General features: G+C 35.1%; 1 protein-coding gene across 1 annotated transcript in view; it reads right to left on the bottom strand.

The window, feature by feature from the left end:
- LOC120628337 (organic cation transporter protein-like) overlaps window positions 1-3,904 on the bottom strand; it is a 28,438-nt gene extending 24,534 nt beyond the window's left edge. The window contains exon 1 of the mRNA XM_039896660.1: window positions 3,519-3,904. Coding sequence (XP_039752594.1) covers window positions 3,519-3,901 — 383 coding nt within the window. The 5' untranslated portion in view covers window positions 3,902-3,904. The remainder of the gene's footprint in view (window positions 1-3,518) is intronic.
- Between the last annotated feature and the right edge of the window lie 10,323 nt (window positions 3,905-14,227).

The following is a 14,227-nucleotide window of genomic DNA, read 5'->3' as shown; positions in this document are numbered from 1 at the left end:
GTTTATAAACATATGAAAGTCCTATAGAATAAGGTTGTAAATATTCTCATTAAGTAAAATTGTCATTTATTTTGAGAAAATAAACGTCATTAACCACAATATTCTAGGGACACTTATAGCGATTTGACTATTTTTTAAAGGAAGTTGATTTGTTTTTGAAAAGTACCATTTGGTCAGGTATATAACTATTATATTATCAACAGACTACTGTAGGTCAATGGATAACAAGTACGTACAATAGTTTAACACTAATTCGGTGTTCAATGCAATCCAGAGAACGTCGGCGGTGCAGCATCAATTGTATTGTTAATGCCTTCATACAAAGAGCGCACTGGTGCGAAAAGTGTTCGCGAAAAGAATTAATAGACGAATGTACCTGGCTATTAACTTCGAAACGAAAACTAAAGATTTTTTGATGCAATATGCAATACATTTTCAATTTTAATGAAAATTAACAAAATGAGGATGATATGATTTATTGCACGTATAACGTACAGGAAAAGAAACAGTATGCAAAGGCGGCCTTATTGCTGCAAGCAATCTCTTACAGGCAACCTTTGTAGATAGGACTTACAGCAAGAGAACGGGATAGTGCCAAGAGCGTTGATACATAAATACCAAAATGTAAAGATACAAATACATATATAATTTAAATAAATATATAGTATGTATATTTAATATATAAATATTAAATATACATACTATATAACTAACATAATTTATATAAGTAGATTTTAACACACAATAAAATAGTTTTAAATAACAATTTGAAAAAAAACCGAATAAGTTAATTGTCTTCTTCTTAGACCGGTGCGCTTTAGGAACTAGTAGCTTTAAGTTGACGAATTAACGTATCGCCATCAATGCGGGTGTGCGTGTGTGTGTGTGTGTGTGTGTACGTGAGTGTGTGTATGTGTGTGTGTATGTGCGTGTGTGTGTGTGTTCGTGCGTGTGTGTGTGTGAGAGAGAGAGTGTATGTGAGTGTATGTGTGTGCGTGTGTTTGTCTGTGATCATGCCGCGTCATCGTATATCCCTAACGAGTTTTCTTAGGTATGTTTGATAAACATCGGTCCAAGATGGCCGCCACCACAAAATGGCGAATTGGAATTTTTTTTCATGCCACCCTCATTCATCATCCTCATCATACCATCCGACAGACATCCACTGCTGGACATAGGTCTTTTGTAGGGAGTTCCACATTCTACCTTCCTTCCAGGCTCTTTGCGTCTTCCTGAGCCTTCTTTGAGGCCCATAGTCACCGACCAGAGATAGTATTTAAGCTTTTTTTTGCAGCTTCCGAGACAAAGGAGTGGGAATGATAAATTATCGATATGTAGACCACTGTATAGGCGGATGATAATAAATTTACATTTAATTAAGCGGCAGAATTTTAAAATGAAATATATCTTTATCTGTTAAGTAGGTACATAACATTGATAATTCAGTTTGATAAAACACGCGGAAGTTTATTACAAATACAGGTATGGCATAAGTATGAAAAACGTACATAAGTAGGTATGGGAGTTTTTATATATCATATACAGACCTTGCATTAAGTCACAATATGTCACAATCGCCTTGTTGAGATCTCAATCAATGATCAATCAGCCCAATTAACACCACTGATTGATCTCAATCAATCAGTGGTGTTAATTGGGCTGTACACAAATCTACTGTTTGTTCTCAAATCAAATTCAAGCTATGATCGGAATTCTATAATACTGCCGGCGACTGGCTAATAAATATATTACGACAACGCACACATCGCCATCTAGCCCCAAAGTAAGCGTAGCTTGTGTTATGGGTACTAAGATGACTGATGAATATTTTTATGAAAAATATACATAAATACTTAGAATATACATATAAACACCCAGATACTGAAAAACATTCATGCTCATCACACAAACATTTTCCATTTGTGGGAATCGAACCGACGGCCTTGGACTCAGAAAGCAGGGTCGCTGCAAACTGCGCCAATCGGCCGTCAATTGTATTCAAAACTTGACATACCTATTCCATTTATCGAAAAACACAATTAAAGACTAAACAATACAACTAAAATGCATCGCGAGAGATATTATACGATATTAAATCATTCATTTACGAGTAAGATTGTACCTACTTTTACATAAATGAAGACTCACACAGCACATACATTTGCACACTCATACACACGCGCACACACGCACACACACACCCACTCAAACGTATGCATTATGCATGTTGTGAATAGAAAAGAATAGAAAATATTTAATAGAAAAACTCAGTACAATATATCTTTGGAATCCTGACAACAAAACTAGGAAATTCCGTATCTTATGGGCCATTACCATCCCAAAAATTGGTTCAATCATTGATATAATATCAAAGTCAAAGTCAAAAATATCTTTATTCAAGTAGGCCCACCGGTTGCACTTTTGATGCTTAGATAAGAATTACACGAGACGAGATGATGGCGATAACCACATTCGTAAACTAAAAACTAAAGCTACGAGGGTTCCAAACGCGTCCTGGTCTTAGAAGAAGCCCACAACAAACTTAGCCGGGTGTTTTTTTTTTTGTTATCACAATGTCATTTAAAATTATTAAAAGAGCTACCTGGTTAGAGCAATAATTCTTTAATAATTTATTAATTATCGCAACTGATTGTTTTGTATATTTTTTACTTGCACCTGTTACTCAATTGTCACAGTTTCGATTTGTAATCTAGATTTGGCTTTATTTTAGTAATAAGATAAACTCTTAACCAAAATAATTTGTAACGCTGTTGGATTATTATTAAATAAATCTCTAAACTCAACTAAAATGCCCTTCTAATAAAGAAAGGCAATAGAATGATGATTTTATTTTCCCTAAAAGTTCCTTCATTTAACGTATAATGTCCCGATGGCTTAGTAGTTTGAATAAACGACTACGAAAAACGGGTACTGGTGGTTTCAACACCTCGGAAGCACGAAAATATTGTTTTTTATAATAATAATTGACGGACCAAGCAAATGGCACCCCTCGTAGTAAGTGGAAAACTATCGCCCATTAACAGAGCAAAACTTCGCAGGGCATGCTAGGAACACGCCCTGCAATATGACCCCCCATGTCCTTGTAAGCATCATCATCACATCCCAATCCCACAACCCATTACCGGCTAACTACAGAGCACGGATCTCTTCTCACAATGAGAAGGCTTTAAGGCCTAAGTCCACCATGCTGGCCCAGTGTGGATTGGTGGACTCCACACACCTTCGAGAACATTTTGTAGAACTTTCAGGCATGCAGGTTTCCTCACGATGTTTCCCTTCAATGTTGAAGCAAGTAATAATTTAATTACTTAAAACGCACATAAATTAGAAAAGTTAGAGGTGTGCGCTGGGATTCGAACTCGGCCCCCTGAAAGTTATGTCGAGCTCCTAACCAATGCGCTATCACCTTGCTAACCTTGCTAGCTTGAAAGCATATAAATAAACATTTACTTTGAATTTTAAACTTAAAATTTGGTTAAAATTTCGATTGTTCTTACCTTCCTTCCACTGTTAAATTGGCCAACTCCGGTATCCAACACCAATGCTGCTCCGGCACAATCGTCATGAAGATTTGCGAAAAATACACAAATGACACGAAAAACGCGAACGGTATCATTAACAAAAACAAAATCTTCTGATACATCCCAAACTCTCCTACATATGGCAACAAATCGTCGAAGTCTGTGACTTTTTTCCTCTTTTCCCCGTCATCTGTGACTCTTTTTGTGCTGGCAACACTATCCGCACTATCACCTGGGTCATTTGTGTATCCTTTGTTTACGAAACTGCCGCTTAAATCTATGTTTGACAAATTGTTTTCTATGGGTGTACTTTGGCGGGGTTCTTCTTCACAACAAGGAGTTCGCTCTTGCGGCGCCATCTTGTTTGTTTTAGTCTATGCTCATGCTCTACTTCAATTTGGCTATATTATCTGAAACAAGAATAAATTCAATCAATAAAATAATATTCTCATTAGCTACAATAAAGTCATTTATTAACCATATTAAAAATTTAGGGCCAAAAATCATCATTCACCCATGTCAATAAGTCATTGGTATTCGCAGTAGACCCATAAACATCTCGTTGTTTATGGTAATAGACAAACATACTCGTATTAAATATCTATACTTATAATAAAACTGTAACTGGAAGATTTCTGTACATTTAATATATTTTGAAATTTTTGATCGGGGGATGCTTTATAATCGATACTGAGTCCAAAACAGATTTTTATTTAATTTTTGTGTCTGTCTGTCCGGGTCTCACGTGAAAACTACTGAACGGATTTAAATACTACTACTATAATTATATAATAATTTAAATACTATACTATTTGGTATAGTGGTAGCTGATATTCCGGGTCAACATATAGGCTACTTTTTATCCCGATAAACAAAAAGTTTCCTCCGGAAAATGAGATGAAAGTCTTTATCAATTTTAGTTCATAGCTCCGTTATATTTGAACCAATTTTAATAACTCTTTTTTTATTTTAAAGTGTATACTAACAAGCATGTATTGTCTAATTTTAATGAAGATCTGATATATATTGTCGGAGATAACGGACATAACTCTTCGCAGATACCAGCAAGTCGCAAGGCATATTACAAGGTACAACGATCGAATGCATGTGTATCATCCTACTGATATTATAAATTCGAAAGTTTGTTAGGATGAATGTATGGATGGATGGATCTCAGTATGGATGGATGGTTTTAGTGTATATTTTACTATGGTTTTCTGTAAATTGGCTGATATATAATGATGTTTTCTAAAGATGTCATACCGATTTAGAGTTTTACTGGCGTACGCCGCGAAAATGGTTGATACATAATGTTCTACATGTTTAAGGTAATCGTGATTATCTACAAAATAATCCGTGTGGCTATATGTCTAACTGTTATGGTTAAGTCACAATAACTACTGTTTTTCATCATTTTTCTTTCAAAAAACTGGTATAATTGTAAGATGTTGACATTCCTATCATGATATTAATACTTATCCAAATAAATAGTTTTATAAATATGAATTTTGAAACTTTTTAAATTGCCTAAATTGAACCAATCGCTTAGAAGTTACGACGGGGATAAAAACGCAAAAAGTAATAAAAATGCAGCGGGCCGCCCGGCCGCGAGTAACAAACTTTGGAAGTAAACTGGACGTGGTAGGTAGCGCTGCAATTCTTTTCTAGGTTTTTTAAGATATTAAAACCTCTAATAACCGATTCGGTGCAGACGAAGTTTGCGCGGGTCAGCTAGTCATAAATAAAAATCATATTACACTCTAAAAAAAAATTGGTTATTCCTAACAAGATAGTGATTGTTGTGATCAAGCATCTTGATTCCATACGAGCCTAACAAGAACATAGATACATCAAATAAGATGATAATGATTGTTTATCATAATTCAATGGACTGGGCAACTGTATCGCTCCTATTATTGTTACATAAGGCATATTCTTAACTGATTCAATTTACGTACTTGTTTAAGCTAAATAATTATAAATGATCTAGTCATACAAAGAAGTAAATAATAATAGAAACAACGTATTTATTTGTTAGAATCAATGAACATACCTACATTGTTAGCTCAATCTATAATGAACTTGCTGCTATAACTAATCAGCTTTTGTTGTTATGTTTATTATCATAATTGTTATAATTTATATAACGTCAACTAAGAGAAAATCTCTCTTAGTTGGCTTTTTTTTTTAGAGTGTAGGTATATACGCATCAAAAGTGCCATCTTATTTCTTTATTAAAATAGGCACATAGCCTATTTAAATAAAGAAATTTAAACTGAGTTTAAGAAAACGTTATGCGTTTTTTAAAACCGTGTTGAACCGTTATGCTAATTATAAATTAAAATTTTATATTGTAAACTAATTTCAGGAAATATTACGCGTTTTGAAGTTCGTTGATGCGACTTGCGTTAGAAGATAACAGATACCCAATGCACTGCAATTGCACCTCAATGCAATTGTTGCCTGGTAGAGATCGCTTCTAAGCGCCTTTTATATTCTACCCCAGTCTTTGTGTATGTATTGTATCTCTCTATTCGTCCTTCATTTTCCTAACTGTGTAGTTGTGTACAAATAAAAAGTTTAAATAAAAAATGAAATAATCATCTTGCGCTTGCCGACAAACTTATTTACGAGTACATCATCTGTTAACTTAATGCATAATTTTGTTAATGGCGGGGATTCCCTGATGGCACACATTTTTTTGTTGAATAGTATAATTATAGTTTATATCTCTTAACTCTATAAAACCTGAAATCCTAACTACAAAGGATTTAGGTTTTTAATAACTATTTTTTAATTTATTTAATTTACAGTTTTTTACACAATAAATGGATTTTCACTAAGAAACTCATATATAGCTAACATTTCTATAATTCTGTCGCAAGGTGTGGTATTTTGCGTTTGTATTATCACATTTTAAATTCTTTCTTATGGTTTTTGTAATTATTTAGGCATTGCCGTTCGTCGTTGAAACAAAACCGTGGAATGTGGGACTCCCTACAAAAGACCTATGTCCAGCAGTGGACGTCTATCGGCTGATATGATGATGATGATTCGTCGTTGCGTCGTCCAAAGCGTCTTCAGAAGCCGGGAGTTACTGCTCATCATTAAAAAGCGTAAAGTCAAATATCTTGACCACGTTCTGGGACATGGGCAATACCAACTGCTCCAGCTCATAATGATGGGCAAAGTAGAGGGCAAACGTAGTGATGGAAGGAGCAAGACGTCATGGTTGTGCAACATCCGTGAATGGAACAATATTGTAAGCGTGGAAACATTGTTTCGCTTGGCGCAAGACCGCGAGAAGTTCGCTGAGCTGACGGCCAACCTCCAGTAGTGGAGAGGCACAATAAGAGAGAGATTCGTCGTTAATGGACACGGGCACTAATCTCGTAAGATACACAAAAAATTAACAAAAAAATTGACAAAATAACAAAGCACTTAAGTAGCCATTCCATAATAACTATCATTTCTGATCTTAATGTTTTTATTATCTAACTGTTTAATTGCCTCACTTCCTTAGGAGCATAAGTCAGTTATAATTTTTTTTTTTATTAAGTGTAGATACATAACTTACTATTCGGTATGTATTGTTTTTGTTAGTCTGTGGTTTACCTTGGACCTTGAATAGATATGTAACTACAAAAAAAGGCATTCTAATATCAGTCAGTCAATTATGGGTACCTTTTGATGACCTTCCTGGTCTTTTGGTGAGCGCTGTGCTCTTAAAAGTGGGAGGTCACGGGTTTGATGACCGGCGAAGCGATTTGGGAATTTCTCTGGTCTGGTCTATCCCACGCCTCATAAGCGAAGCGTTGAGTGTATTACTGCCAGTTTACGCACACCGAGTGATTCTCCAACTTAAAATGTCACTTTTTTATTCGTTATTTTTAACACTTATGATATTTTTTAATCTCTTTTTATTATTTAAACTAATTAAAAAAGTTCTGTCTTGAACGTCTTTGTGTCTGTAAGTGCGGATCCCGTATCTTGTGGTCACGATAACGAGCGAAATACTTTATTTATCGAGTTGATTTTTTTTTATAACCTTCAGTATTTTGAGGAATAGAAGCCTAATACTTATCACGGTATAATTACATGTAGTTTAATTATTATTTACAAATAATCTCGATTTTATTGTAATGAATGAGCTTATGAGGCGTGCACTTTTGGATTTTCCAACTATTTATTAATATATTAAAACTTCTTTATTGCGTAGTAGTGACAGAAAAAAATAAGAATATTCATAAAATATTACAGGCAAAAGGCGACCTTATCACTAAAAGTGATCTCTTCCAGGTTACCTAAATGAAAGGAATACAGAAGATTATTATTAAACTCTTTATTTGTACTCCACTATGAAGTTAGGAATATGAAAGAACAATAGAAATAAAAAGATGGAAGTAGAATACAAAAGGCGGCCTTATCGCTTAGTAAGATTTAGAATACGCAACGGTGAGCGCTGTGAATTCAAGTTCGATTCCCGACAGGGGCAATTTGGGGATTTATAATTTTTTTTTAATTTATTGTTCAAAATAAAAGTAACAAATATTTTTCCAACATAATTATCCATCCCCTTAGAAACTATGCGAATTCTAAATTCAACTCAACTCTCTACCGACAAAGACAGATTCAGTGTTCCGGTGCGAGGTCGCGTTGAAACCGATTATGACTACCATACTTACTCTTACCTTAGTCTGCATAATCACTTTCCACCAGGTGAGAATGCAGTGAAGGGCTACTTTAAAATATAATAATTATAAAAATAAAATTTAATTATTTTTTTTTTTAATTGAAATTTAATTGATTGTAATTTTTAATTCTAGATTTTAATTAATTATTGTTTTTTTTTTCTTTATTTATTTATTTTTGAAATCGGTCTTATATTTTGTTTGTGTTAAATTTTGTATATGGGTCCCCGACCTGAAATAGAATGTTTTTTTTTTTTTTTGTTATTTTATAAAAATAGTTTATTTCGGTAAGTAACAAAGTGGTATCAATATATCGCTGAAGCCTTCTTTTAAGAGTAGTATTTACTACCTCTGTGTCAGAAGACTCCGCTCTTCCATTACAATTAAAATAAACTTAACAAAATACATTAAAATGAAGGTAGGTAAACAAACAAAACAAGAGATACAATGATATGCAAAAGGACAGACATGTTATAAAGAAATTTAGATGATAATAAAAAAATTACAGCCTACAAAATAAGTATGCGTGTTTCTGTGTATGTTTGTGTGTGTATGTGTGTATATGTGTATATGTTTGTATAATTATAACATATAAGTTCTAGAGAGAGGATTCGATCTTGTCTAGTTACCATTCTATTAAATTCTGAAATTATAAATTCCCAAACTGCCCCCTGCCAAGGTTCAAACCTGGGACCTACACTCACAGCGCTCGCAAATGCACCAATGAAGTCATCGAAAATATTAATAGGTTTAGTTCCTTGAATGAATGAATGAATGAATACACTTTTATTCTACACCAAAGAAAAAAAGTAGTTACAAAGATATAAATACATATCAAGAGAGTACAATTTGGTGGCCTTATCGCTACATAGCGATTTCTTCCAGGCAACCAATGGCGTAAAAGGAAAAAACATAGAAAAGAGGTAGGTGGTGCAATAAATAAGGTTTAAAATTCCTTTAAACTCATGTAGCAGTTTTCAGCACCTAAAGTCGAACTAAATCATTGGTTTAGGTTAGGAATTACGAAATACATATTAGGTCAATGTTAGTAACTTCGTGAGACAAGTGTGGTTAGAATTCTTAAAACAACTATTATTTATCTGCATCCACCATATGTGTTTAATTTCGTACAAGGTTGGCAGGCTCACGTGATGTATGTGAATACAATATTGTCTGTTATAACGTTATGTTATGTCCTACGCACTGAATTATTAAGAACGTACAGAATCCGTGAACACGACTAATATTGAAGCTCTAAAAACCACTCCACTTTGGTAGTGTTTCTCGAACAAGCGGTTTTCACTTCTATTCATGAAGCTGATGACATTATTTTTTTTACCTTACAGCTAATAAACTGTTATAAACGTTTACTACAAAATGTAAAAATGAGAAAATGTTTCAGAGCAACATTCTGCGGATGAAGAGATAGACGTGCCCGGGGCGTTTACACTATTTTTGGACGCAATGCACTTGACACAATGTAATTATGGCTGAGTGAGGGTTCTGTATGTTTTTAATTCTATGGGCCTACGGTTATGGGAAAAAGCTGCTGATTAGTCCAGTCATTATAGTTAGTTCACCTTCAAAACCTACCACGGTCAAAGGTCACAACAATCGGTTTTTCAAACGGTTCACCGTATGAATTTTTTATTTTATATTTTAATTTGTAGAGAATTTTGTATTCTACAATATTGATTATAAATAAAAATAGCAAAAAAAACCCATAGGAAGTGAGATATATACAGAAAAACGCAAGAAACCGATTTTTGTGACCTTTGACCTTGAAATTAAATAGTTGCGTACACCCTACCATAAGTAGGTTTTGAGACAACTTTCAGGGTGTTAATATACAAGTATTTACAGACTTACAGCTGGGTATCTCGAATTCCGAGATTCTTACCTAATTTAAGCTTAAATGACTGGACTGGTCGAAACTTTACTACAGAAAAGAGAAAAAGAAATTATGAAATAAAAGTGCAATAAAGTGCATATAAACTTTTTTTTACAGTAATCATTGATTGATCAAGAAGATTGCCCACCTGATGGTAAGTGGGAAACCATCGCCTGTAAATAGAGCAGCACTTAACATGAAAGGAACAAACATCCTAAAAAGTGCCGCCTTGTCAACCTGAGGCATCTACGCCTCAGGTTAAAGCTTCTGCTGCCTGAAGCAACCACGACCTTCAGACCGGAACAGCATTGCAACAATGCTGCTTAGCGGCAGAAATACGCATGGCGGTGTCCTCGGACGACTAAGAAAAAGCTCTACTTCAAGAATATTATAAACAATCAGTGTAAAAACATTGGTAATCAACATGAATTAAAACGGATATCGACTTACTCGAAACACATAAATTAGTGAAATCTGCATATCGTCTGAGAATAATGCAGAAATCTCTGTGTACAGGATGCTTTTATAACACGATATCGAAGGTAATATTAGATTTACCTTTGCATAAATTATTGTATATAATGTTCACAAGCACATTGATTAAATCGAGGTTACTATACAATAAATGGATTTCTTAATTAAACATTTGTTTGAAAGCAGACTGCTCCGGTTGGATAGATTGTTAAATAGTAAAATTTCAGAAAAGAGGAACCGTGGAGTTTCCTGCAGACTTATTATCAGTAAAATCTATCCAATGTAAAATATCATGTTGCATTTGGTAAAAGGTAAAGCTTTAAAGCGAGAGATTCAGGGTCCAGTTAGTGGCTTTAGGTCTTTACCCACGACTTGAAACTATAATTCAAATAAATCACAAATTTTTCTTTGAAGATCGACCTTCCCAATCGAAATACAATCGTCCAATAAGACCAAGATATGGTGGAGAAATAGATGTGTAAACTCTGCATTTCGTAAATGTCCTTTTACGGCTCTTGCTTCTTACGAGAGTGTGCAACTAAGGCTCGTATTACTAAACCGAATCGAGCTTAGTACTGGTTCGGTTCGGTTAGTTCTGAAGCATAAATATTGAGCTTTTTGTGTCAAAGCTCGTCGGGGGTAGTACTAGCGCCATGCTTATTTCCTCCGCCACGCGCCAAGCAGCACGCCTAAAGCTGATGGGCACAACTCCTACAAAGAGGGTAAGGTGTTCCTTGCATGCCGGGTGTTCATATATAAAAATGCATCTAACTGAGAACCTCAGCGATTTGTAAGTCTCGTTTTGCGGCTCTTGCCTCTTACTGGAGTGTGCAATACGGTTATTATTGATAAACCGAATCAAGCTAAGAACCGGTTCGGTTTGGTAAGTTCGGTTTATGCATAAATTGATTAATACCTTAGAAACATATTTTTAGCTCGATATCGATTTATTAATATGGGCTTTACAGTTTCCTCGTTTGTATATGGGACTCTAAAAACATAGTTACGGAAAATATACGAGTAATTAGGCTTTCAAGTCGGTTCATTGATAAAACCGGTTGCATAGCGGAAACGCTAGGTGAAACTAATTATGCAATCAATGTTAAGGTCTTGGGGCTGGTCATGGCCTAATTGCATCGGTAATTGCTTATCAATTATTATTATTATCAATGGTGTAGTTAATTGTAAATGTGTTATTAATAAGCTAGGTTCTCATACAAATTTGTATTACGAGCCTTCAATTTTTCTCGTTCTTAAATATGTATCACCAACGGCCTATTATATTCTATTGCTTCACTAAAGGCCTTAAAGATGGTAGAAGTAGCACAGAGGATGCAGCTGCCTGCTCTCCGTTATATCTCCCTTAGTCGCTTCGTACGACACCTGCGGGAAGAACAGGGGTGGTGGCAACTCTGTTCTGTTCTGCCGTCACCACACGTCATCCGGCTACTACGGTCGGGTTCGGAGGCTGTTTTGAGGTCGGGAATTCTGGTACTGTGTGGCCCATGTTAACTGAACGTCCACACTAAGCCTGGTATTAATAAGGACCCTCCGGAGGAATTTGGGGGTGCAGGTTAACTAAGGAGGGGCGTACCGAGCCAGAGGGGGGAGATGAATGTTGGATATGTATTGCATTTTGCATGCTGTTCTGCGTTCTTCCTTTTTTTTATAGAAGTTTCTCTTTCTGGAATAAAAAACTCCGTCCTTCCAACTTACTTTGTGCCAAAACCTGGTTGATTGATTGCTTTGTTAGGGCGTGAAGGAAGGATTGATTAAGTAAGGATTTTTAAGGTTTTGAAACGACATTCTGTCACATGATCACTCACCAACCACACAGCATCCCGGGTAGTAGAAATATTTCTGCCCGGTTAAATGATAGGGATGTAATTTCTCCCACAGCTTTATCAACTCTCCGAGCATTAGCACTTAAGTGGAAATAAAATCCAAATAATAAAAGGGGCTAAACTTCTCCTATCCCCGGTTGCCTTGCTTTGGCAGGAGACATTAATTTTATACCTTGTCAGGGGTTATAATCGGGGGATATATTTTTTGTCTCCTGCCCATGCTAGCCATGTAGCTCTATTTTTATACCGGTAAATCGAAATTCTTCGCACGGTTCAGAGTAGAATCGTGTTCCACGAAAAGCCAACTTAAGCAAGTATGGCAAACTTGACCTGCGAACTGGTTCGCGAGTTCGCGAATTCTGGGGCAAATTGAGGTTGCATTCATGAATTACCATTAGTACCCAGAAGACCTTGCTACACAATATGGTGTAACCGAGGACATTTGATGGCAAATTCATTACCAATTTATAGAATTCTGACTAGTTTTGAACCGTGTGGTGATGGTGGATTACTAATACAGCTGTCACCACCCCTCCCCTTTCTGCGGGTGTCGTTCAAATTCAAATTCAAATCGTTTATTTGCAGATTGGTTTCACATTGTTGGCACACAAAATATATGGTCACAGTCGAGATGGTGATAGCAAAAAATCTCTATTAAACCAGCATTGGATTTTTATACGGTATTGATGTTGGACTTTCGACAACACCATGGCCAATGGTGTATTGTAAGCAGGGTTCGGGAAAAATTTGGGAATTTATATTTTCTTCTACCACACTATATTATAGCATATATTTATCATAAATATCTATTCTATTCGTTTATACCTGTATTGTTTTAGTTAGTATGTAAATATAGTATAAATTTTCATGTAAGTTTTTTTTTACTTTATGCATCATCCACTTTCTAGATTTATATCTATATATAGTGATAAGGCCTTTGCACTCTACCATTAAGTACTTTTACTGTTTTCCTTGTGTATTGTTACAATAATTCTTCTCTTCTTTATTTATTCTTGAAAATAAAATAAAACCTTTCTCAGGGTTAGGATATACATTTTGGAATTATAAAAAAATCACTAGTTTGTAGTTGAACTCCTGGGTTTTTTTTTTTAGTTTTATTAGAAACTTCCTCGTGCACGAATTCGCGAGCATCACCTAGTATCGTGGGAAAAAACGTGACATGTTTTTGTTATGCAAATAATTTCAGTTACTCTACAGTTGTTATGCATTAATCTTAATTTATAATATCTGCATTACAATTTATCGATACTCGTGAAATCCGGTTCGATATTTTTTATTAAATTCAGAATAAACCTTGAGTTTTTAACATAGTCTAAATACCATTACGGTTTTAAAGTTCAAAGTCAATGTCAAAACTTTCAAAATATAGGAACGTACAATTTGTTCCATTGTACTGAGATGGTGATATCTACAACTAGAAATATATGCATTCGAACGCTATGAGGATTCTGCGCCTACGTTAAGAACTCAAGAAAAACTTATTCGTTCAGTAATCACTTTCAAAGAAATAAGTACCTACCTCAGTATGCTTTATCTATGAATTCCCGAGCATATTTTTTTCCATTCCCTTTTTTAGCGTTTATTCCGTATTTTTAAAATTTCCCGTGGGAAGCTAGTTAGGGCGAAAAGGAAGTATAAAACGTAAACAACCATAATTTCCTATTTATAATATTAGGGAGGATTTTTTTGTCATACCTAATGTTTTGTTACAGTAATGTGAGCGTCGAAAAAGAAGTCGAGCTACCCACTGCGCTATCACCGCTT

The sequence above is a fragment of the Pararge aegeria genome, chromosome 12 (genome assembly GCF_905163445.1).
Source record: "Pararge aegeria chromosome 12, ilParAegt1.1, whole genome shotgun sequence".
In the NCBI taxonomy this organism is placed as follows: domain Eukaryota; kingdom Metazoa; phylum Arthropoda; class Insecta; order Lepidoptera; family Nymphalidae; genus Pararge; species Pararge aegeria.
This window is presented reverse-complemented; position numbering and strand designations above follow the sequence as displayed.